The 26025-nt window shown below is 40.6% G+C and overlaps 1 protein-coding gene across 1 annotated transcript in view; it reads left to right on the forward strand.

Annotated features, from left to right (window-relative positions):
- The window catches only part of ANAPC5 (anaphase promoting complex subunit 5), a 43176-nt gene extending 20494 nt beyond the window's left edge, over positions 1-22682 (forward strand). Inside the window, exons 8-17 of the mRNA XM_025933291.2 lie at positions 1679-1760; positions 2410-2499; positions 4462-4643; positions 5709-5844; positions 9704-9778; positions 12478-12599; positions 13071-13178; positions 13262-13409; positions 21800-21962; positions 22364-22682. Of these exons, the coding sequence (XP_025789076.2) occupies positions 1679-1760; positions 2410-2499; positions 4462-4643; positions 5709-5844; positions 9704-9778; positions 12478-12599; positions 13071-13178; positions 13262-13409; positions 21800-21962; positions 22364-22575 (1318 nt within the window). The 3' untranslated portion in view covers positions 22576-22682. The remainder of the gene's footprint in view (positions 1-1678; positions 1761-2409; positions 2500-4461; positions 4644-5708; positions 5845-9703; positions 9779-12477; positions 12600-13070; positions 13179-13261; positions 13410-21799; positions 21963-22363) is intronic.
- Positions 22683-26025: the final 3343 nt, after the last annotated feature.

A 26025-nucleotide genomic window follows, 5' to 3' on the forward strand; every position in this document is an offset into this window, starting at 1 on the left:
AATTAATTTACTTGGGTCCATGCTTCTTTGTTTCTAGTCCTGGAGCTGTGGGCCTGTATTCATCTCTGTCACGCAGCTTATAGGATTGTGGGGACTTCTTGAAAATCGTTATAGTTGTTTATTGAGCATCTATGGTGTACTGGGTGCTGTTCTAGATGCTGAGGTTACAGCAGTGAAAAAAGAGGGGGGAAAAAGCCCCTGTTTTCATGGAGCTTGCCAGTGGGGGAGATAAACCATAAACAACACTAAATATAAGTGTAATGTATCCAGGTGATAGATGAGGATAAAGGGTTGGGGAGTGCTGTTGTTTTCATAAGGGACACTTCTCCAGATATATGCACAGATCACTCCTTCAATTTGTGAGTCTCTGTTTAATAAGGTAGCAGGTCAGCCCTCCCTAAGCTCTACTAACTTAATGTATGTATGTATTTGTATATATACATATATATATATATATATATATATACGCACATATATACATATATGTATACACACACACACACACACATATATATATATATATATATTTTAATGTTTATTTTTGAGAGAGAGAGAGAGAGAGAAAGAGTATGACCAGGGGAGGGGCAGAGAGAGGAGACAGAATCCGAAGCAGGCTCCAGGCTCTGAGCTGTCAGCACAGAGCCCGACGCGGGGCTCGAACCCACGAACCGTGAGATCATGACCTGAGCCAAAGTCAGACACTTAACTGACAGAGCCACCCAGGTACCCCTGCTAACTTAATGTTTGAATAGAGATTTAAATCAGTCTTTAATCTACCTGGGAATCTACCTTTTGATAGATGTATCTGGTTTCTTTATTCAAACAAGTGGTTATTGAGGAACACACCAGCTCTCCCTAATTAAAACGGATTGCGTGAGGCTGATGCTAGAGGTGAAAGAAAATTCCTTGTGTAAATGTTTCCTAAATAAGTGATACCCATTGATTCTATTTTGAGATCTTCAGTAACCCTGTGTTTATGAACTTCTTTTCTGTGACTTGCCACTGGGAAACCCAAAGTTTAAGAGCTCACCCTCTGCAGGCTTATAAAGTAGTTGAAGAGATAAAATTAACAAGTAGAAAGTGATTAACAGTAGTATTTAATTAAACACTACAAGGTGGGTTACAGATTGCATTTCTGTGGGTGTTTTCAGAGGTGACAGCTCAGTAGGGCCAAGGATAGTTGGCTGAATTTCTGCAGATCTTGAGATTAGCTCAGATCTCCCAGATGGAGGGGAACCACGTCAGCAGGAAAAAAATCTCAGAAGTGAGTATCCTCAAAATACTTTTTAAAACTAGTTTTGAAAAAATACAAAATTATCAAATGCCATTGTAAAAAAATTCACATAATGCAGAAGGGAGTGCAGTGAAAAGTGAAATATTGTATCCTCTCCTTGTCCATCCTCCCAGTGGTAGACAATTAAAATAAAAATCTTAGGAGCTGAGATCAAGAAAAGCCCTTCCTTCTTGCCCTTTGTAGTAGAAATCCACCTTAGAAAGGACATGTTCTGTCTCCTCTGTTAATGTTTCTCACTGCTAGGGGAGGAAGTGCCTCTGAGGGAATAAGGTCATTGTTAGAGCTTCCAACCTCAGATGAATTACCGTACAGATGCCTTCCTGTTAAGATGCTTGAACATGTTTGTGATTGTTAATGAGTTATTAATGTTCGGTCTGTCTCTAGTCAGCAGGCAGAGCTCGCCCTGCAAGAGGCGATTAGGATTGCCCAGGAGTCCAACGATCATGTGTGTCTCCAGCATTGCTTGGTGAGCCATCCCCTCCTGTCTCGGAAGTTTTGCCCCTGTGTTGAGTTGGCCTTCTGAAGGTCCCGTTCGAAATGGCTTGTTTTGCTGTTAGAAGGTCCTTAGCAATGAAGGGAAACTAGTTAGGTGGTTATGGGAATTCAGAAAGGCAACCCATCATTATTATCTTTCTTAATTCATGATTTCTATTTCACTTTGCGGGGGAATTTCTTGCCTACAGATTTTAATGCAAAGCTAACACATTAAACATTGGCATTAACAAAAAAGTGAATACAACACCTAGTAACTTGATGAGACATCCTCTTGTGAAAGTGTAAACACCAAGCATAGGTAGAACACAGACTTCATTGAACAGTCCCTGAGAATCCCGATTTCTCAATTAAAGGCCATATGGGGGCTTCATGTTTTTTTTTTTTCCCCTGGGACACTTGCCACTCACTGCTGTCAGAGGTGAAGATCAGTGGTTTGTTTATTTCAGTCTGACAGTTTTAATGTGTTCAATGGTTTTCATTTAGGTTCATACTTCATGAAAGAGAATTTTAGAGGATTTGTCTGTTCTCTTGTTGAATCTTTCTTATAACCACACTGATATTTGAACAGAACGTTAAGCATTATCATAGTTAGGATATATCCTGATGATTTCTCTTACCAGAGCTGGTTGTATGTCCTGGGGCAGAAGAGATCCGATAGCTATGTTCTGCTAGAGCATTCTGTGAAGAAGGCAGTACATTTTGGGTTACCGGTAAGGCTCATCTCCCTGTGAGATTATTTAAATAAATGGTGTGGTTTTATTCTTGGTAGTTTCATATGACCTTAATTATTAATGAAATCACTAAATTCTATTTGATGGGTTTCTCTCTGCTCCCTTTATCTTAATAACATCTATAAAAGTTCTACTTATCAATTTGATGAGGTCCTTATTTAGTTTATTGATCAACATTGACTTCCACATATTTACTTAGAAAAATTTCAGGAAAGGTTTATTTTTTATTTTTTATTTTTTTTTTTAATTTTTTTTCAACGTTTTTTATTTATTTTTGGGACAGAGAGAGACAGAGCATGAACGGGGAGGGGCAGAGAGAGAGGGAGACACAGAATCGGAAACAGTCTCCAGGCTCCGAGCCATCAGCCCAGAGCCCGACGCGGGGCTCGAACTCACGGACCGCGAGATCGTGACCTGGCTGAAGTCGGACGCTTAACCGACTGCGCCACCCAGGCGCCCCAGGAAAGGTTTATTTTTAAATCAGGGGTTGGCAAACTCTTCAGCCCATGGGCCAAATCTGGCTTGCTGCCTGCTTTTATATGTCCCTCAAGCTAAGAATGGGTTTTACATTTTTAAATAGTTGCAGGTAAAAACAACAACAACAACAAAGAAGAATATGTGACAGAGACCAAATGTGGCCTGCAAAACCTAAATTATTTACTACCTGGCCCTTTATAGAACATGTTTGCTGATCCTTGTTCCAAAAGCAAACAAAGCCAGGAACCAGTAAACCTGACAGGCACATTTGTCCTTTCTTATTTTGAGTGACAGGGAAGGACCTGAGTTTTAGTCCTTGGTGACAAATACTCAGGGGCAATTAAATGGCATAGTCTCCACACATGTAGTAGTAATGACGGTCAGAATCTAGATTACTGTTCCTCAAAGAACAGTAGGTTCCTCAAAGAACCTTCTTCTGTCTCAAAAACATCTGCTGACAGCTACAAGCACGAAGGGTAGTGAGGCTGCTTAAGCATTCCGTCTCATGAGGTTTGCAGCAAGGTCCAGAAGAACTGAAAGTAATATGTGTAATAATTTAATGTATATGTTTTCTTAAAATTATAGTTGACACACTGTATATGCTTTTAAAATCTGTAAATTGTCCATTTGACTCATTTTGGGAAAGGAAACTTGTATGTACAGAATTGAATATAATGATAAAAGTAAGATGCCCCTTAAAATAAGTGATAGACATCTTAAGTACAATTTTTTGTTATGAATTTAAGCTGACTTTTTTTTTTTAAGTTTATTTATTTGTTTTGAGAGAGAGTGTGTGTGTGAGAGAGGGAGAGAGAGCATGAGCTGGGGAGGAGCAGAGAAAGGGAGAGAATCCCAAGCAAGCTCTGTGCGCAGAGCCCGATGCAGGGCTCCATCCCACAGACTGTGAGGTTGTGACCTGAGCTGAAATCAAGAGTCTGATGAGCCACCCAGGTGCCCCTAAGCTGACTTTTTAAAATTGTGCTTTCATCTTTGAAAATTATACCAGAAATTAATGAAAAGATAATTGTGCTCATAATAGGCATCCTTTAAAAAGTCTCCTACTCCATAATGTTCCCAGCACTGTTTGACACATACTGTTTTAATTCTTAGAATATTTTTTTATGATAGGGTCGATACCCATTTTGCAGATGAGGAATCTGAGGCTGGCTAAGAAGCTAACTGACCCTTAGGTCACAGAATAAATAGCAGAGAAAGTGTTTAAGTCCAAGCCCCTTTTATGTCAAAGCCCTGGCTCTTCCAGGTCTACCATCCGCCTCTCTTCCAGCTCCAGTTTATCGGGAGCACATTTCATATGGGTTAGGGTCAGGCTGTAGATACTTTCCTTTTAAATAATGCTGTCGGTTTACATGTGCTGAAACGTGAAATATGCCAAATTTCTGAAGAGCAAAACAAATTCTGTCATGTAATCTCTACCTTTCATCCTGGGTACATCTGTCTCCTTAGTACCTTGCCTCCCTGGGAATCCAGTCCCTTGTTCAGCAGAGGGCTTTTGCTGGGAAGACGGCAAACAAACTGATGGATGCCCTTAAGGACTCTGACCTCCTGCACTGGAAACACAGCCTGTCAGAGCTCATCGATATCAGCATTGCACAGAAAACAGCCATCTGGAGACTCTATGGCCGCAGGTGGGTCTTCAAGCCGACTGTCTAGGCCGAAGGGGCCATCCTTCCAGCTATGAGCAGAAGCTAGCAGAGTGGTTCTATGAAAGGCCAAACGGGCAAGTCGTTTCCGCCTTTGATGAAAGTTGTTCGTGCAGGGGATTAAAGAAAATGCTTATAGTTTTAAAACACTTTATACTTTGCACAAACTTTGTAGAGTTCTTCCCTATGCTCATTCATATTTACTCCTCCCAACTGCTCTGTGAGGTCACTGGTCATTGAGCTCTCAGGTTCACACATCTGATCTGCCCAAGATCACAGATGTCATTAGCAAGTGACAGAGCCAAGGCTGAGACCCAGGTGGCCTGGCTCCAAGCACCATGCCCCTGTGATCTGGGATGGGAATCTCTGGAATGTCGCTTCCTGTCCATGGGAGGCATGAGCCACATTTGCTCAGATTGGGCTTCCCCGTTAGCCAAGGTGTGTTCTCTGAAGTGTCTCTAGTCCCAGGTTTAATTTTCCATTTGGCCTCCTTTAGCTTGGAAATCAACTTCTTGAACGAGGTTTTTAATCCTGGAGCCCTGTCACTACCTCACCTCCCACCTAGACAGTCTGCTCTTTCTAGGAATTTGCTAATGAAAGGAAGTGCCTCCTTCAGCAGTCTTGTTTTTGTGCTCGAGATGATTTTTTGGCATGATGTGCTCTGAGACAGCTGCGAACACTGGCCACTGCTTGCATTGCCAGAGCAGATGGTGCCAGGATGGCATCAGGTCTGAATTTATCCGTGAAAACTAATTAACACACTGTGACCACAGGGAAAATTAGAGGCAGTTGGGGGGTCTACGGCTTGGAACTTCCGGTTGTACCATAACCTCTCCATGTTTCCTTTGGGGCTGCACACCCAGGGTGCTTTTCTGCTTTCCCTATGCTGAGGGCAGGAGGGCGGGCGGTGGGAGGCAGCTGCTCCCATGAAGCCAGAGCCTGCAGAGGGCCTTAGCTCCCTTCCATTCCCACTCAAGTAGTTGTGGGGTGTGGCTGAGGGGAGCCTGGGGCTCTCGACTGAAGGGAATTCCTTCCCGTGTCCTCGCCCAGCACCATGGCGCTGCAGCAAGCCCAGATGTTGCTGAGCATGAACAGCCTGGAGGCGGTGAATGCGGGTGTGCAGCAGAACAACACAGAGTCGTTTGCCGTCGCCCTCTGCCACCTCGCAGAGCTGCACGCAGAGCAGGTAGGCTGGTGGCTGGGCCTCCGTGCTCCCGGAGCAGTGGGGGTTCTGCCGTTTCTTTCCTCTGCTGCTGGGGAAAAGCACTGGGTATGTCTTGGACAGGTCTGGTTGGATGCAGGGGGCAGAAAGGGTAAAATCCCGTCAATGGAGATGGACTGGGTGTGGAGTCTACAAAGCTTGTTGAACTTGGGATCTCTTGTGGCATCGGCAAGGAGAATAAGAGGTCAGCTGTTTTTATGTCACAATTGGAATAAAAAGGAGTCTTTGAAACTTAAGGTAGTAGAGTTATGTATGTTTATAGGAGCTGCGAAAGCATAGTAGAAGTATTGCTGAAATGATAATAGCTAATGTTTCATGTACCTTTGTTCTGTGCCAGGCCCTGTGCTTGGTTTTTTACTTGTATTATCTTACTGAATCCTTATAATAGCACCATTATTCTCAGCCTTATTAGTCTCCCTATTTCACAGAACAAGAAACTGAGATCCAGGGAGCTAAGTCCTATATCTACACCAGTTAATGTTAAGTCTCCAGCCCAAGTCTGATTGGCTCCTAAGAAGGACGGTGGGAATTGGATGTAACCTTGTAATTTTACAGGATTGTGTTTATAGGGGATTGATTAAAGGGTTTGTCATGCTGCTCTAGGCTTTCTCTCTCCTTTGCTCCAAAATGTCTCCTTTCATGGGAAAGGAGTCAGGGAAACCTCTTACCCAAGCGCTGTATCTCAGTAAACACTGCCTTGGCTACAAGTGCATTTCCTTGATCATATAACATTTCTCCACTTCTCTGTGGCATCCATTATTGTTAGGTTGTATGATAGCACTCAGTATTCCCTAATCTGCAGCCTGAGGATCTATGGATGGTGTCTACCCTTTCAGAAGTCTATAAATACTTCCCTCCACTAAACTTATTTTAGCATTTTACTATCCTTTCAGTATCTCTGGAGACAAAGGGGATGGATGGACTCTGGCTGATGGGTCCCACATGCACCTTCATCAGCTGCCTTCTTTCTGCACCTGGGAAGCATCACCCACACTTTCTGACAGCAAAACAGCTGCCAGCTAGCTGCACTTGCCATTTGCTTTCCCCAGGAATCTGCACGTTCATCTCATTCTTGGTTCTCCCCCACCCGCTTAATGACACTGGAACCTCTTTAACATCTCTTTTCCTCTCCTGGTACCATGGTTAAGTGGAGCAACTGGTAATGAATGAGTCGGTGAACCTTTAGTTAAGTATTTGGTATGAGCCTCGTGCGACTTTTTTTCCCCAACAACTTCATTGAGATATAATTCACACGCCACTTTAAGTTTTCCCGTATGGCTATTTGAAGTCAGATTCTCCCCACCAACCCCAGCCTTACACAGTGGATAACTTCCTTTCAATTCCCTTTGAGTTATGTAGGATAGAAATGATTTTTTTTTTTCCTTCTGGACTGAAAATCTACTTAAAAAAATCTTGGTCTTGGCTCAATGTCTAAACCCTGAAGCTTTCTCCAAGGCCAATTATTAGATGTCTATGATTCTTCCTGGGGGATTTTTCTTGCTGTTGGATCTGTATTAGTATTTCCATCTTCATCTCCCTTATATCCCTAGGCTTATGTGAAAAACCTGCTGACCCATCATTGCCTGGCTCCAGTGGCCAGGATGTGTTGGGAAACTTTAGTATTGCACAGCTACAACATAGGCAGTGGCTTCTTCTTTTTTAAAAAAAGTTTTATTAATGTTTCTTTGTTTTTGAGAGAGGGAGAAACAGATCGTGAGTGGGGGAGGGGCAGAGAGAGAGGGAGATACAGAATCCGAAGCAGGCTCCAGGCTCTGCGCTGTCCAAATGGAGCCCTATGTGGGGCTTGAACCTATGAGCCGTGAGATCATGACCTGAGCCGTAGTCAGATGCTTAACCGACTGAGCCACCCAGGGCTCCTAGGCAGTGGCTTCTTAATTTCAATTCAGTCTCCTCCCACCTTCTCCTCAATCCGTCTTGGAAAGACTTTTCTAGTATTAGAACATCAACCAGGTAGCTGTACCCACAGGGCTGATGATTGTCACATTTTTAATTATACACGTTAGGGAGGCACCTGTGAAATTGAGTTGGCCAACTGTGGAGAAGACAGCTTTATCATGAGTCTCCATTTGCTCTTTTATTTCCTTTATGTGTGCTTTGAATTGTGTTCTGAAATTGACCTCCAAATAAACTGGGTGCTGTTGTACTTTGGTATGGCCATGACTTGGGCGTGAGTGAACCTACAAAAAAGTTACAGGGTCTGAATTGCTGTTCCTGACCTTCCTCCTGTAACTCAGAGGAAGTACTAAGACAGCCAGCCTCTTGCTCTTTTTGTGTGATTCTAGACCATCTGGTATTCTTCTTCCAGCCTAAGGAGAGGCAGGTCGCAGTGGGGGTGTTTTGGGGGATACTGCAATGTGTGTCTCTCTACTTGGCCTAAAGTTTTGACAACCCACCTCGATCCACATGCCCACCTCCCTCTGGCAGTCAATGGAAATCATTGGCAAGACTGGCCAGTTAAAAGTCCTAAGAATAAAAAGATTATTGACGTTGTATTATAATTCAGTGTAATTTCTACTTAATTTACTTCAAATGAAAGTTCACTTTTGGTCTAACTGAGCTTCTATGTAGACAGAAGGTATATCATCTAATCAAAGGATTAGGACACATTGAAAAGCTTTTGGAGTCAATAAGAAACATTGCAGGAACATAAGGGTATAAAAAAAGATGAATATGTATTCACAGAAAAAATATAAATGACCAGAGAACATGAAAAATTTTCAATCTAGTCATTAAAGAAATTCATGTTAATACAGTGAAATACTAGTTTCACCAATCAAATAGGCAACGCTTAAAAATTGTGGTAGGAGAAAGACATAGAAGGCTGTTATGAAAGTTCTCGGTACATTTCCGGAGGGTAATTTAGCAATGTGTATCAAAGGGCTTAGGAGTGCCTACCATTTGACCAGCCAGTTCCACTTCAAAGGTCTTATCCTAAGGAAAGGACTGGACAAGTGGACAGTTACACAAAGGTGTGTGCACCAGGATATTCGCTGTAGCATCCTTAAAATGGAAAAAATTAGAAATGACCAAACTATCCCAAACTAGGAGGTCATTTAGATGTATCATAGTTCATTTACCTAATAAAATACTATGATGATATAGCTTTGTATTTGTTAACACTGGAAAGATTGATTCAGTCAAAAAATATGCCTACCATGTAGTAAACAGTGTTCTAGGTAATTTACAAATAGTACGTATGCCTTTTTTTAGAATATGTGTATATTTTTATTTATGTGCATAAGAGAAGTTTAGAAGGATATGTGCCCAAACATTCCTGTGATTATCTTTGGTGAAATTAAAATTGGCCTTTTTCTTATTGTTTACATGTATTTTGTAAGTTTTTTTCCTAGAGTGAACATACATTCATTACATGTGTAATTAAAAAAAAAAATTTAGGGGGTGGCTCATCAGTTAAATATCCAACTTTGGCTCAGGTCATATTCTCACGGTTGGTGAGTTCAAGCCCCATGTTGGGCTCTGTGCTGACAGCTCAGAGCTTGGACCCTGCTTCAGACTCTGTGCTTCCCTCTTTCTCTGCCCCTCCCCCACCCACTCTCTGTCTCTCCCTCTCTCTCAAAAATGAATAAGCGTTAAAAAAAATTAAAAAAAAAAATTTTAATGAACAAAATATACTAGAACCTAAAAAAAAAAAAAAATGACCCCCTGATGTATGACAGTCTCTGCTTCATGTCTTCTAGGGTGCTGTACCACAAGCAGGTGAATCATAGCAACATCCTATGAGTGGTGTAGCAGATGTAGTTTCAACACAGGTGTGTTCATCAGTTCGTGTGTTTCCATTTAGGGCTGTTTTGCCGCAGCTTCGGAAGTGTTGAAGCACTTGAAGGAACGATTCCCGCCGAATAGTCAGCATGCCCAGGTAATCTAACTTTTGCATGGCATCCGATTTGTTTCCGAGGAGACCGTTTTTACTGTATTGTTGTCAGAGTGGAATATTTTAAGGCTTCCTCTCAGTTTTTTGTGTCTTGGTTCCTTTCTGTGTCATCTGTGCATTGAGGTCAATATAGATGCATACCAGCCTCTAAGCTCTGTGCAAGGCAGAGAATGGGCGCCTGGGTGGCTTAGTCGTTTGAGTGTTTGACTCTTGATTTTGGCTCAGGTCATGATCTCAGGATTTGTGGGATTGAGCCCCGCATCGGGCTCCATGCTGATAGCACAGGGGCTGCTTGGGATTCTCTCTCTCCCTGTCTGCCTCTCCCACACTTGCCCCCCCCTCCTCAAAATAAATAAATAAACTTTAAAAAAATAAAAAGAAGGCAGAGGGATGCATGGGTGGCTCAGTTGGTTAAGTGTTTGACTTTGGCTCAGGTCATGATCTCACAGTTCTTGAGTTTGAGCCCCATGTTGGGCTCTGTGCCAACAGCTCAGAGCCTGGAGCCTGCTTGGGATTCTGTGTCTCCCTCTCTCTGCCCCTCCCCCACTTGCATGCATGCACATGTGCGCTCACTCGCTCTCTCCCTCTCCCTCTCTCAAAAATAAGCAAATATTAAAAAAAAAAAAAAAAAGAAGGCAGAAAAATAAACTCTGATACAAGATTTAAAGATTTATTTAGGGAACTTTTTTTCTCTCTGTCTTCATAGTTTTAAGTTTGTATTCCTTATATCTCTAACTGTGTGGAAATAAGAAAAGAAAATCATCCATGTCCATGGACAGATCAAGAATTAGGTCTCAGTTTGGTGCTGTGTCTCTTACTTGGCAACTCTAATCTCTTCCTCCCAGAATTCAATAACCTTTGGGAAGATGTTGTGCCCAGAGGGAATTGAATTAATTTTATAAAGCAGTCCCAGGCCCTGTGTTCGTTATTGCACTTTATCTATCTCTAATGGGGCTGAGAAACCTGTTACAGGAGCCCCTTCTTCTTCCCTCCCTTTCCAAGTTTAGTCTCCAATGGATTAGAGAATTTGAAATCTTAAGAGACCATGGCCTGGGAGTCTCCTAGTGCTGGTCACTGAGGCTGCCACTCCCACAGGTTGTTGGCTCCGTGTCATTAGCTATAGTGTGGGTGCCCCTCTGCATGTGAAGTGTGCTTGGGCCTCATCGCTGCCTTCAGCAGGCTATGATCTGAATTCAAAGTGCCCAGCTGGGAAGGTGGTCTGCACATAAGATAGAAGATGGGAGATGATAGCACCTAAGGATGATGTAGGAACGAAAGAATTAAGGTGGTTCTGTGGCAGTGCTAATGCAATGGAACAGTTTTGGTGACAGTTCTAGCTGTTGAAGAAAAAAAAAAGGCAATTCACAGTTCACAGAAAAAACATATGGCCAGTAGGTATATGATAAGATGCTCAGCCTGGCTGGCAGTCAGGGAAATACCAGACAACAGTAATGAGATATTTCATACCTATCAGATTGGCCAAAGGTAGAATATCTGACAGTACCAAGTGTTGGCAAGGATATTACTGGTGGGAAGTATAAATTGGTATAACCCACTTGAAGAACAAATGGGCACTGTATTGAATTGAAGTTGTGTATGTCCTCCACCCGTGTTTCCACTGCTTGCTGTAGACCTGACATAAACTCTTGCACCAGCAGAGATACACGAGAATGTTGATTGCAGCATTGTTCAGAAGAGTGAAAAATTGGCACTACCTAAATACTCATCATTGTGAGAACAGATATTCGTATAATTGAGAACTATTCGTTAGTGGAAAGAATGAACTAGAGCTACTTGTATTAACATGTGTAAGTCTGGAGGGAGGGGAAAGTGGGTGATGGACATTGAGGAGGGCACCTGTTGGGATGAGCACTGGCTGTTGTATGGAAACCAATTTGGCAATAAATTTCATATTGAATAAAACACACACACACACACACACACACACACACACACACACACACAAACATGTGTAAGTCCCAGAAAAATACTGTTGAACTTAAGAGCAAGTTGTCAAAGGATACATAAAGTACAGCGGTATTTACTTTCTGCAAAATTTAAAAACCTACAAGATCATACTATATATTGTTTAAGGGTAAGAATATATGCTGTAATAGTATAAAAACATGAGTGGGAATGATAAACACCAAATCAGGTGCTTACTTTGGTTTTATTTATTTATTTGTTTGTTTTTGAGAGAGAGAAAAAGAAGGCGCCAGTGAGCAAGGGGCAGAGAAAGAGAGAATCCCAGGAGGGGCAGAGAGAGACATAGAGAGAGACAGAGAGAGGGAGAGGGAGAGAAAGAGAGAAGCGGGGCTCGTGTTTACCCAATGCGGGACTCAAACTCACAAACCATTAGATCATGACCTGAGCTGAAGTCAGACACTTAACAACTGAGACACCCAGGTGCCCCAGGTGCTTACTTTGGATAAAGAAAGAGAGGAATGGAATTTGCAGAAGACTTCGTTAGTATGCAGTAATATCTGAAGCAAATCAAAATGTTGTGTTTTGACAAAGTTGGTGATTGGCACACATGTGTTTGTTACTTTATTCTTAGGGCTTTTATACATCCTTGAAATATTTATAAAAAAATTTTAAATCTCAAAAATGCTGAAATATTTTTATATCTGTTGAATAACGAGGTGAACACTTGCATTTTGTCCTCAATTTTTTTTTCTTATTAGCTATGGATGCTATGTGATCAAAAAATACAGTTTGACAGAGCAATGAATGATGGCAAATACCATTTGGCTGATTCACTTGTTACAGGAATCACAGCTCTTAACAGCATAGAGGGTGTATACAGGTAAGAAACTTTGAAGATTCCAGCCCCAGAATAAGGTAGTTCTTAAATGGCTTTATTCTTATTTTTGTGTGGATTAATTTATTAACTTTAGCTTAGGAAAAAACTTTTTTTTCCTATTTATTACAGGAAATTAGAAAATACAGATGAGTAATAGGGAGAAAATAAGTATCACCCAGAGAAAATCACGAACATTCTAATATCTGTAATTCCAGACTTGTCTTTTTCTTGTGTGTGTGTGTGGGGGGGGTGCCGGGAGGGGTGTATACACACGTGTTTACACACACACACACACACACACACGCACACTTTTTTTTCTCCTCTTTTAACAAAAATTGTATCAGGCAAAGTTCTTCCCCTTGGGAGGTTTACAGTCTAATTGAGGAAGTAGAGATTGTAACCCTGAAAGTGACTATACTTGCAACCCTGGTAAAATATCAGCATAACCATTTGTTTATTTTGTTTCTGTGTCAGAAAAGCAATTGTACTACAAGCTCAGAACCAAATGTCAGAGGCGCACAAGCTTTTGCAAAAATTGTTGATTCATTGTCAGAAAATCAGGAATACAGAAATGGTGATCAGGTAAGGGAAGTCCCTTGAACATTTCCTACAGGTGGTCCTTTGTGCTGGATCTTCTCATCCCATGTCTTCCTCTTTGTGGGCAGTGTCCTGCTGTCTGTGGCCGAGCTATACTGGCGGTCTTCCTCCCCTACCATCGCGCTGCCTGTGCTCCTGCAGGCTCTGGCCCTCTCCAAGGAGTACCGGTTACAGTACTTGGCCTCTGAAACGGTGCTGAACTTGGCTTTTGCTCAGGTAAGCTGATCTCTGTTTTTATAGCACATATTTGTGCTCAAGAACTGCTTAGTCTGTTACTGCTTTTTGGTTTTGAAAGGGATAATAATGAGCTTTGACTTCTTAATACTGAAGTCTGGGAATACAGTCTCATTGTGTAAGCCCTCCAGGAAGTCTGAAGCTGTGAACCTGGTGGCTATACCGAGCTGTGTATCTAATAAAGGGGATGCACCCATTCATCGAGGACACTTGCATCATATTAATGATTTAGCTGGCCCAGAGCTCTGCTTGATTAACAAGGGGATAAATAAAGAAATGAGGAAGTTGTGTGTTCATTGAAAGGTTTTGGAAGTTAAAAGGTATTTTATGGTTGTTTACTGTCTCCCCCTGAGGAATGTAAAGGCCGTGAGAAAAGGGACTTTGTTTTCTCCTTGCTGTATCTTCTGGTACCTAGTAGGACCTCTACATAATAGGCTTTTAATAAATATTTATTGAATATTTATTTTGCATTTTGAACTCACTGGCGCTAGGAGAATTTACTAACTAAAGCAGAGATTTCCCAAACCATGCATTAGATTAATTAGGAAGGGGCACCTGCGTGGCTCAGTCCGTTGAGTGTCGGACTCTTGATTTTGGCTCAGATCATGTTTTACATTATGGTTTGTGGGTTCAAGCCCTGCGTTGGGCTGGCTCTGTGCTGACATCGTGGAGCCTGCTTGGGATTCTCTATCTTCCTGGTCTCTCTCTTCCTACCCTGCTCGTGCTTTTTCCTTCTCTCTCAAAATAAATAAATAAACTTTACAGAAAGAAAGAAAAGGGGCACCTGGGTGGCTCAGTTGGCTGAGCATCTGACTTCCGCTCAGGTCATGATTTCAAGGTTTGTGAGTTTGAGCCCCAGACAGCCTGTTGGTGCAGGGCCTGCTTCAGATCCTCTGTCCCCCTATCTCTCTGCCTCTTCCCTGCTTATGCTCTTTCTCTCTCTCAAAAAATAAAACATTAAAAAAAAGAAGCAAGAAAAAAAATTGGGAAGATTTAAAAAATATCTACATATCTGGGGGCACCTGGGTGGCTCAGTTGGTTAAGCATCCGACTTCAGCTCAAGTCATGATCTTGCAGTTCCTGGTTCAAGTCCCACATCAGGCTCTCTGCTATGAGCACAGAGCCCTCTTTGGATCCTGATCGTGTCTCCCTCTTTCTCTGCCCCTCCTCCACTTGTGCTTTCCTTCTCTCAAAAATAAATAAACATTAAAAAAAATCTACATATCTGGCTTTGCCTTGAAACATGGAGTCAGAATCTCTAGGGAAGGAGCAGAGGACTCTAATCTGTTTTCCAGCTCTAGTGATTTTTTTTCTCAATTAAGATAAAATTCATGTAACATAAAATTTACCATTTTAATCATTTTAAAGGGTACAATTCAGTGGTTTTAAGAATATTTACAGTGTTTTGCAGCCATCAACACTGTTTAATTTCAGAATATCTTCATCATTCCAAAAAGAAACCTGGACTCATTAAGTAGTAACTCCCATTAACCACCAAGCTACTTTCTGTCTCTGTGGGTTTGCCTATTCTGGATCTTTCATATAAATGGAATCATACAATATCTGGCCTTATGTAGTCTGGCTTCTTCACTTAGTAAGATGTTTTCAGGGTTCATTCATGTTGAATGGGACGTTCAGCATGTGTCACTGCTTCATTCCTTTTATTATTTATTTATTCTTTTATTCCTTTATTTATTTTAAGTTTATTTATTTATTTTGAGAGAGAGAGAGAGAGTGCCAAAGAGAGGAGAGAGAGAATCCAAAGCAGGCTCCACACTATCAGTGTGGAGCCTGAAGTGGGACTCAAACCCATGAACTGTGAGATCATGACCTGAGCTGAAATGAAGAGTGGGAAGCTTAACCGACTGAGCCACCCAGGTGCCCCGCTTCATTCCTTTTAATGGCTGAATAATACTCCATTGGATGGATAGACTACATTTTGTCCATCCGTTGGTAGACATTTGGGTCAGCTATTATAAATAGCTGCTTTAAAAAATTATTTTAAATTGTTTATTTATTTAGAGAGAGAGGGAGAGAGAATATCCCAAGCAGGCTTTGCACTGTCAGCACAGAGCCCAACTTGGAGCTAGATCCCACTAGATCCCATGAACTATGAGATCATGATCTGAGCTGAAATCAAGAGTCAGATGCTTAACCAACTGAGCCACCCAGGTGCCCCTGAATAGCTGCTTTTAACATTCACATATAAGTTTTTGTGTAGTTACATGTTTTCATTTCTCTTGGACTTACTTAAGAGTAGAATTGCTGGGTCATATGATAATTCCATATCTAACTTTTTGTGGAACCACCAAACTTCCACAGTGACTGCACCATCTCTTCTCACCAGCAATGTATGAAGGTTCCGGTTTTTCCATGTTCTTGCCAGTACTTGTTATTTTCCTTTTTTTTTTTTTTTTTTTTGGTATTATACCCATTTGACTAAAGTTCTATCTCATTGTGGTTTTGATTTGTATTTTTCTAATAACTCATGATATTGAGCATCTTTTTGTGTGCTCTTGGCCATTTGTATATATTCTTTGGAGACATGTCTAAGTCCTTTATCCACTTTTTAATTGGGTTATTGTCTTTTTGATGTTCAGTTGTAAGATTGTTTTGTATATTCTGAATACTAGACCCTTGTCAGATATATGATGTGGAAATATGTTCTTTTCTCGGGGTTGTCTTTTTACTTTCTTGATCATGTCCTTTGATGCACTAAAGTTTTAAAATTTGATGAAATCCAATTTATCCTTTTTTTTCTTTTGCTGCTTGTGCTTTTTTTTTTTTAAGTTCTTTTTTTTTTTTTTTTTTTTTTTTTTTGGTTTACTTATTTTTGAGAGAGAGAGAGAAAAACAGAGCACAGGCAGGGGAGGGCCAGGGAGAGAGGGAGACACAGAATCCAAAGCAGGCTCCAGGCTCTGAGCTGTCAGCACAGAGCCTCTCAGAGCCTGACACGGGGATTGAACTCATGAGCCATGAGATCATGACCTGAACTGAAGTCAGAACTCAACTGACTGAGCCACCCAGGCGCCCCTGTTGCTTGTGCTTTTGATGTTCTCCTTAAGAAACTGTTGCTTAATCCAAGTTCACAAAGATTTATACTTATGTTTCCTTCTAAGGTTTTGAATAGTTTTAGCTCTTCTGTTTAGGTCTTTGATCAATTTAGAGTTAATTTTTTTAAAGTTTATTTATTTATTTTGAGAGGGAGAGAGCAGGGGAGGGGCAGAGAGAGAGGGGAGGGAGAATCCCAAGCAAACAAACCCTAAGATCATGACCCAACCCAAAATCAAGATTCAGATGCCCAACCAACTGAGCCACCCAAGTGCCCTATTTTTGAGTTAATTTTTATATATGGCGTGAGGTAGGAGTCCAGCTTTATTCTTTCACATATGGATATCCCAGTGTCAAAGCACTACTTGTTGAAAACAGTGTTCTTTTCCCATTGAGTAGTCTTGGCATCAGTGTCAAAAATATTGATCAATAATGTATGGATTTATTTCTGCACTCTCAGTTCTATTCCATTGATCTGTCCTTATGATAATACCACACTGTTTGATTATTATATCTTTGTAGTAAATTTAAAATTAGGATGGAAGTAAGAGTTCTCTAATTTTGTGCTTCTTTTTTCAAGATCATTTTGGCTGTTGGTATTCTCTTGCAATTCCATATGAATTTTAGAATAGCTTGTCCATTTCAGTAAAAATAGTATTTAGAGTTTTGATAAGGAATGTGTTCAATCTGTAGATGAATTTGGAGAGTGTTACCATCTTCACACCATTAAATCTTCCAGTCCATTAACACAGGCTGTCTTTTTTTTTTTAGGTCTTCTTTAATTTCTTTTTCTTTTCTTTCTTTTTTTTTTTTTTAAGTTTACTTATTTATTTTGAGGCAGGGAGGAGCAGAGAGAGAGGAAGGGAGAGAGAGAATCCTAAGCAGGTTCTTTGCTGCCAGCGCAGAGCCCAGTGTGGGGATCGAACTCATGAACCATGAGATCATGATCTGAGCCAAAATCAGGAGTTGGATGCTTAACAAGCTGAGTCACCCAGGTGCCCTAGGTCTTCTTTTTAGTTTTTTATTTTATTTATTTATTTTTGAGAGGAGAGAGAGCAAGCAGGGGAGGGGCAGAGAGAGAGAGAATCCCAAGGAGGCTCCACACTGTTAGTGCAGAGCCTGATGCAGGGCTTGAACGCACGAATGGTGAGATCATGACCCGAGCTGAAATCAAGAGTTGGATGCTTAACCGACTGAGCCATCCAGGTGCTCCCCCCGCCCCCCCAGGTCTTCTTTCATGTCTTCAATAGTGTCTTCTAGTTTTCAGTGTACAATTCTTACAGTTTCTTAGTTAAATTTATTCCTAAGTATTTTATTCTTTTTGATGCTATCATAAATGGAATTTTAAAAATTAATTTTATTTTTGGATTGTTCATTGCTAGTGTATATTGATCTTATATCCTGCAACTTTGCTGAACTTGTTTAATACCTGTTACAGGTTTTTAAGTATTCTTTAGAAGTTTTCTGTATATAAGATCATGTAACTCTGCAAATACAGAATTTTACTTCTTCCATTGCAATTTGAATGCCTTTCATTTCTTTTTCTTGCCCAATTGCCCCATGTAGAACTTTCAGAACAGTGCTGAATAGAAGTGGCAAGAATGTACATACTTGTTTTTGCTCCTGATCTTAGGGGCATGATTTCAGTCTTTTTTTTTTTTTTTTTTCTGTTAATGTACTTTATTTATTTATTTATTTATTTATTTATTTATTTATTTAATATATGAAATTTATTGTCAAATTGGTTTCCATACAACACCCAGTGCTCATCCCAAAAGATGCCCTCTTCAATGCTCATCACCTCCCCTCCCCTCCCTCCCACCCCCCATCAACCCTCAGTTTGTTCTCAGTTTTTAAGAGTCTCTTATGCTTTGGCTCTCTCCCACTCTAACCTCTTTTTTTTTTTTTCTTCCCCTCCCCCATGGGTTCCTGTTAAGTTTCTCAGGAAGATCCACATAAGAGTGAAAACATATGGTATCTGTCTTTCTCTGTATGGCTTATTTCACTTAGCATCACACTCTCCAGTTCCATCCACGTTGCTACAAAGGGCCATATTTCATTCTTTCTCATTGCCACGTAGTACTCCATTGTGTATATAAACCACAGTTTCTTTATCCATTCATCAGTTGATGGACATTTAGGCTTTTTCCATAATTTGGCTATTGTTGAGAGTGCTGCTATAAACATTGGGGTACAAGTGCCCCTATGCATCAGTACTCCTGTATCCCTTGGGTAAATTCCTAGCAGTGCTACTGCTGGGTCATAGAGTAGGTCTATTTTTAATTTTTTGAGGAACCTCCACACTGTTTTCCAGAGCGGCTGCACCAGTTTGCATTCCCACCAACAGTGCAAGAGGGTTCCCGTTTCTCCACATCCTCTCCAGCATCTACAGTCTCCTGATTTGTTCATTTTGGCCACTCTGACTGGCGTGAGGTGATATCTGAGTGTGGTTTTGATTTGTATTTCCCTGATGAGGAGCGACGTTGAGCATCTTTTCATGTGCCTGTTGGCCATCTGGATATCTTCTTTAGAGAAGTGTCTATTCATGTTTTCTGCCCATTTCTTCACTGGATTATTTGTTTTTTGGGTGTGGAGTTTGGTGAGCTCTTTATAGATTTTGGATACTAGCCCTTTGTCCAATATGTCATTTGCAAATATCTTTTCCCATTCCGTTGGTTGCCTTTTAGTTTTGTTGATTGTTTCCTTTGCTGTGCAGAAGCTTTTTATCTTCATGAGGTCCCAATAGTTCATTTTTGCTTTTAATTCCCTTGCCTTTGGAGATGTGTCAAGTAAGAAAATGCTGCGTGTGAGGTCAGAGAGGTCTTTTCCTGCTTTCTCCTCTAGTGTTTTGATGGTTTCCTGTCTCACATTCAGGTCCTTTATCCATTTTGAGTTTATTTTTGTGAATGGTGTAAGGAAGTGGTCTAGTTTCATTCTTCTGCATGTTGCTGTCCAGTTCTCCCAGCACCATTTGTTAAAGAGACTGTCTTTTTTCCATTGGATATTCTCTCCTGCTTTGTCAAAGATTAGTTGGCCATACTTTTGTGGGTCTAGTTCTGGGGTTTCTATTCTATTCCATTGGTCTATGTGTCTGTTTTTGTGCCAATACCATGCTGTCTTGATGATTACAGCTTTGTAGTAGAGGCTAAAGTCTGGGATTGTGATGCCTCCTTCTTTGGTCTTCTTCTTCAAAATTACTTTGGCTATTCAGGGCCTTTTGTGATTCCATATGAATTTTAGGATTGCTTGTTCTAGCTTCGAGAAGAATGCTGGTGCAATTTTGATTGGGATTGCATTGAATGTGTAGATAGCTTTGGGTAGTATTGACATTTTAACAATACTTATTCTTCCAACCCATGAGCATGGAATGTTTTTCCATTTCTTTATATCTTCTTCAATTTCCTTCATAAGCTTTCTATAGTTTTCAGCATACAGATCTTGTACATCTTTGGTTAGATTTATTCCTAGGTATTTTATGCTTCTTGGTGCAATTGTGAATGGGATCAGTTTATTTGTCTTTCTGTTGCTTCATTATTAGTGTATAAGAATGCAACTGATTTCTGTACATTGATGTTGTATCCTGCAACTTTGCTGAATTCATGTATCAGTTCTAGCAGACTTTTGGTGGAGTCTATCGGATTTTCCATGTATAATATCATGTCATCTGCAAAAAGTGAAAGCTTGACTTCATCTTTGCCAATTTTGATGCCTTTGATGTCCTTTTGTTGTCTGATTGCTGATGCTAATACTTCCAACACTATGTTAAACAACAGCGGTGAGAGTGGACATCCCTGTCGTGTTCAGTCTTTCATTTTTAAATATGATGTTAACTGTGGATTTTGCATAGATGCACTGGTACTAAGTTGAGGAAGTTCCCTTCTACTCCTGAATATTTTTATCATGAAAAGGTGTTGGGGTTTTGTGAAATGCTTTTTCTATATCAATTGAGTAGATCATGTGGTATTTTTCCTTTATTCTATTAATATTGTATATTACATTGATTTTTTTACATATTGAACTACTGTTGCATTCTTGGGATAAATCCTACTTGATTATGATGTATGATTTTTTGTTTTTTTGAGAGAGTGAGTGGGGGAGGGGCAAAGGGAGAGAGAATCTTAAGCAGGCTTCATGGCCAGCACAGACCCCAGTGTGGGGCTTGATGCAAGACTTGATCTCACAACTGTGAGATTATGACCTGAGCCAAACTCAAGAGTTAGACACTTCACCAACTGAGCCACCCAGGTGCCCCCGTGTATGATCCTTTTAATATGCTATTGGATTTGGTTTGCTAGTATTTGTTGAGGATTTTTGCATGTGTATTCATAAGGGATATTGGTCTGTAGTTTTCTTTCCTTATGATATCTTTATTTTGCTTTGGTATTAGGGCAACAGTGGCCTTACAAAGTGAGTTCCTTTCTCTTCTATTTTTGGAAGAATGAGAAGGATTGGTGTTAATTCTTCTTTAAATGTTTCGTAGAATTTACCAAGTTCTGTTCTTTGGTGTATATGTGTTTATAATTGTGTCTTCTTGATGAATTGACCCGTTAGCAGTATATAATGCCCTTTGTCTTTTGTAACAGTTTTTGACTTGAAGTCTGTTTTGTTTGATGTAAGTGTAGTCACTCCAGCTATCTTCTGGCTACTGTTTGTATGGAGTATCTCTTTTATGTCCTTTTACTTTCAGCCTGTTTGTGTCTTTTTTTTTTTTTTAAGCCTATTTGTGTCTTTTAACCAAGAGTGAGTCTCCTTGTAGATAGCATATAGTCAGATCATGTTTCTTTTAAATCTACTCTGCTAATCTCTGCTTTTTAACTGAAGAGTTTAATTCATTTATATTTAATGTAATTATAGATTTGAAAGGACTTCTATTTTGCTATTTTTTTCTATATATTTCTTACATCTTTTTTGTTCCTCGGTTCCTCCATTACTGTTTCTTTTGTGTTAAATGGATGTTTCTTGTTTATTTTACTGTATACTTTCGAGTTACTTCTTGGTGGTTTCCCTTCTCCCAATGATTCTTGCACAATAAGTTTAACCCTTTGGAATCACCAAGCTAAAGGATATTGATTCTGAATGTTGTTGTAAAGATAAAAACCTTCCTATAGTGTGAATAACTACTACCTGCTATATCCATCATAATCTGAAGTCAGATTGTCATACAGTGTTTTCTAGGAGTGTTGTGCATATTAAATGTAATACATGTCAGGGAGAACATAAGCCAGACATGGCCATGCAGGAAATAAGGTTCAGAAATGAAGCCTTTTCTGTAGTGGGCAGTGGGTGTGGGTAGGTACAGTACCACAATGTTTCTTTTTCAGCTCATCCTTGGAATCCCAGAACAGGCCTTAAGTCTTCTCCACATGGCCATTGAGCCCATCTTGGCTGACGGGGCTGTCCTGGACAAAGGCCGCGCCATGTTCTTGGTGGCCAAGTGCCAGGTGGCTTCAGCAGCTGCTTATGATCCACCAAAGAAAGCAGAAGGTAGGGAACCATACAAAGATTGCTATGCGATAATATTGCAGAAAAAAAATTAAATTTAGGACCCAGAAGAAGGAAGACATTAAATTTGGGATAGTATTTAAGTTCTCAAATACATGTTAAGATTTATGCAGTATTTAAAGTGCTTTGACATGCATGCTTGGTGTGAAGGTTGAGGGCAAGTGAATGATTATTTTAACCCTACAGAACCAAGTACCAGGCTGGAAATCAGGACTAAAGACCTTTTTTAAAACCTCCCCCTAGTGTATTTTTTTCTTCTCAAAGAGTAGAGTATAAAAGTATCTCTGGTACATGTTAAACCAATGAAAGTAGATGTCAAGTTTTGAAAACTGTATGCAAAGTGTTGAGTTAAACATGTGTGCTTTTTTCCCATTTTCCATCAGCTCTGGAGGCAGCCATTGAGAATCTCAATGAAGCCAAGAACTATTTTGCAAAGGTTGACTGCAAAGAGCAAATCAGAGATGTTGTTTACTTCCAGGCCAGACTCTACCACACCTTGGGGAAGACCCAGGAGAGGAACCGATGCGCGATGCTCTTCCGGCAGCTGCATCAGGAACTGCCCTCTCATGGGGTTCCCTTGATAAATCATCTCTAGTGAGAGCATCCCTGCTGGGCCACTATACAGAATATAAGGGACTTCCCCTCCCTCCATGTAAATGATGTATTTAATGTCTGTCTTATCAATAAACTGCATTCTGATTAGTTTGTCTTATTTTGTTGCTAGAATATACATACTTGTTTTCTCCCTTTTCCTTTTGATAGCAAAAGATACCAACTTTTTGTTGATAAACAGCTGTTTTATTAATAAGCTATTACAAGTGTTAAAGGTTATGTTCTCTCTGGGCAAAGTTGCCAGTATCTTCTTAGGATCTGTACACATTCTGCATCATCACAGGAATTTGTATTTAGCACCTATGCTCAGACATCAGCTCTTCTGGGTATCGGCAGGTCTCTCCAGGGGGTCAGTGGAGGTTTCTCTAAGACTTAGATTTTCCTTCTGAAGCTTCCCTGCTTTGTTGGACTGAGCTGGGGGTTTGTGGTGGGCCTGTGTGTGCTTGTAAGCACATGTTGGTTCTTGACTGGAAATTAAGAAGGAAAAGATCTTTTTATGGTTTTTGGACCAATGACAAGAAACAGATTTCAGTCACTTTCTGGGTATTTGTTTTCTTCTGTCTTCTACATTACTGTACTTCTTCTCTCTTTAACTATATAAATGAAGGATGATGATAACAAGTCTAGGAATTCATTTTGAATGAGGGGATTATAAATTAAGAAAAGGTCTAAAGCTCAGAGGTGTGCGGATGCTATCACTCAAATATGTAGAGTATCTAATTTACACATCTCAACCCTGCCATTAAGCAGAACCAGTTATTGCTTTGCAAATTTATCTTATCCCTCAGTGTTCACAGGAAAATCACTCTGTTTCAAGTCCAAAACAGCAACAAGGAACCAACCAAATTTTTCAGCTTCTATCATTGGCTCTTTCTCCGTTAAATTTAAACCTTCTGATGGGAAATAATTTCTCTCCAGGGCTCTTTGAAACAGCATAAAACAACTCCCACTCATAGGGAGCATTTGCCGGCTAAAGACAGCCGCTCTGGAAACAAGAGACTCTGTAGAGATAGAGACAGTAAGTGGTATGTTGATGTTTAAAAATCTTAAATTAGGGGCGCCTGGGTGGCTCAGTCGGTTCAGCGTCTGACTTCGGCTCAGGTCGTGATCTCACGGTCTGTGAGTTCAAGACCCCCGTTGGGCTCTGTGCTGACAGCTTGGAGCCTGGAGCCTGCTTCAGATTCTGTGTCTCCCTCTCTCTCTGACCCTCCCCCATTCATGCTCTGTCTCTTTCTGTCTCAAAAATAAATAAATGTTAAAAAAAAATTAAAAATCTTAAATTAATATGAAAGGTTATATATGGAGATAGTAAAAATTAAATATTCTTAAAGGCTGTAGAGTAAAAAGTAATTCTTCCTCCCAGGTAGTAACCACAATTACCAGTTTCTTTTTATTCTTCCAAATATAGTCTCTCATCTGATGTCAGTTTTGGCCCATGTATTTAAACTACAGTCTTTCTAGCCTAAGAAGTGATCACTCTGTCTCAGTGTAAGAAGGTTCAAGAGATGGGACAACATTGCTCAGCCGACCCCTCATGCATCAACATTAAAAACCAGAAATCATCAGATCTGACCAGGACTAACTACATGATTTGTGGGGCCAGTGCAAAGTAAAAATACAAAGCCTCTATTAAGTAGAGCATTAAACCAGGTAAGTGGCACAATTCAGTTAGAAACAGCAGAGTGACCCCCACATTCATAACTGGGTTACAACTCATTGGCTTTTTTTCCTGGTGGAGCATTTGGTGAGGGAAGAGTCAGACTGGTATAATTATGGGTGGTTTAATATAGGAGTGTAACAAAATGATGATTTGTTTAAATGGGGAAAGGGTTTGGTGAGGAGGGAATTGAAGCTATATAGCCAGTGGCCCTTCGGGTCTACACCAGAGAACTTACAGAGAAGAAAGGTGTAGTGACCCAAGCCAGTGGCTTGGCATGGTGGGAACTCTACCAGCAGGTTTGGTGTTGAGTGTTTCCAGGCCTGGGGCAAATGGGAGCAAATATTTTAACACTTAACAGACTACCCTGTTGTAATTTATGTAAATATACTAATACATTTAATCTTTACAAGAATCCTAAGAAGTTGGCTACAGCATTAATCCCATTTAACAGACAGGAAACCAAGGCATAAGGAGATTAAGTCACTCATTCACCCAAGGCCACACAGCTGGTGGGTTGCAGAGCTGGGAATCCAACCCAGTTGCTACATTACCCTAGAGCTGCCTGTTCCTGGAGTTTTGAAAAGCACTGTAATGTTTTTGTGAACATTCTTTTCCAGTTCATTGGGCACATAGTTGTCATTTATCTAGTGCCCAATATAGGCTAGACTCTGTGCTGGGTACTTCCACACATACCATCTCTAATGCTTGTCGGCCAAATACCATTTTACACTTGAGGAGACTGCCTCAGAGAGTTGGCCTAATCCAGCCCCCTCACTAGTGAGGATCAGTCCCGGTGTACAGGCTTCTCAACCTCATCCCGGGACCACCTTTGTATTGACCTATATGCCTTGAATGCGTCTACTTGTTCAGAGCATTTTACATTTTGCCCTGATGTTTTTGGGTATTACACTGATTTTTTTCTTTCTCGTAGCACATCTAAGACAAACGAAGAGCTTCATCTGTGTCCCTGCTGACTTCTCCTTTTATGCTGTTGTTTATGTTTGAGACTAATAAACATATTAATCTCACTGCTCATTGAAGGGAAACTTCCCAGGCTTTTTTTCTTTTTTTTTCTTTTTTTTCAACCGGTGTTTTTCTACTTTCCTGTTGAATGGGAAGGAATTCAATGAATTAAGTATATCAGCATGATTTATCCTGCTCTCTCTACCTGGATGTTCAAGGTTTGGAGAGTGGAATATTCCAGTGAACACCATGAGTAGAACATAGAACAGTTCCTAAAGGAAAAGACAAAGCCTTGGCAGGAGCTTACGATGCTGTCCTATGTGGTGAGATAGTTAAAAAAAAATTTTTTTTTTAATGTTTATTTATTTTTGAGAGAGCAAGACAGAGTGTGAGCAGGGGGAGTGGCAGAGAGAGAGGGAGACATGGAATCCGAAGCAGGCGCCAGGCTCTGAGCTGTCAGCACAGAGCCTGATGCGGGGCTCAAACCCACGAACTGTGAGCTCATGACCTGAGCCAAAGTTGGACGCTTAACTGACTGAGCCATCCAGGCGCCCCAGTGGGATAATTTTTAAGTCTTACTTTTCAGCCCCTCCCTTGTACTGTCCAAGTTTTCTTAAAAATAAGATTCAGATGCTTTGTTTACTTATTTTCTTGGCAATCTGTGTTGTCAAGACAACAAGATCTGTTTGCTTAGAATAGGTCTTTCTAGTGTTCTTGGAGGAAAAAACCCAAAAAGCAAAGCCAATTTTTAAAAAAATTTTTATTTTAGAGATTGAGAGCATGAGCGGGGGAGAGGGGCGGAAGGGGAGA

This window comes from Puma concolor, chromosome D3 (assembly GCF_028749965.1).
Source record: "Puma concolor isolate L17-30 chromosome D3, mPumCon1.1.hap2, whole genome shotgun sequence".
NCBI classification, from domain to species: Eukaryota; Metazoa; Chordata; class Mammalia; order Carnivora; family Felidae; genus Puma; species Puma concolor.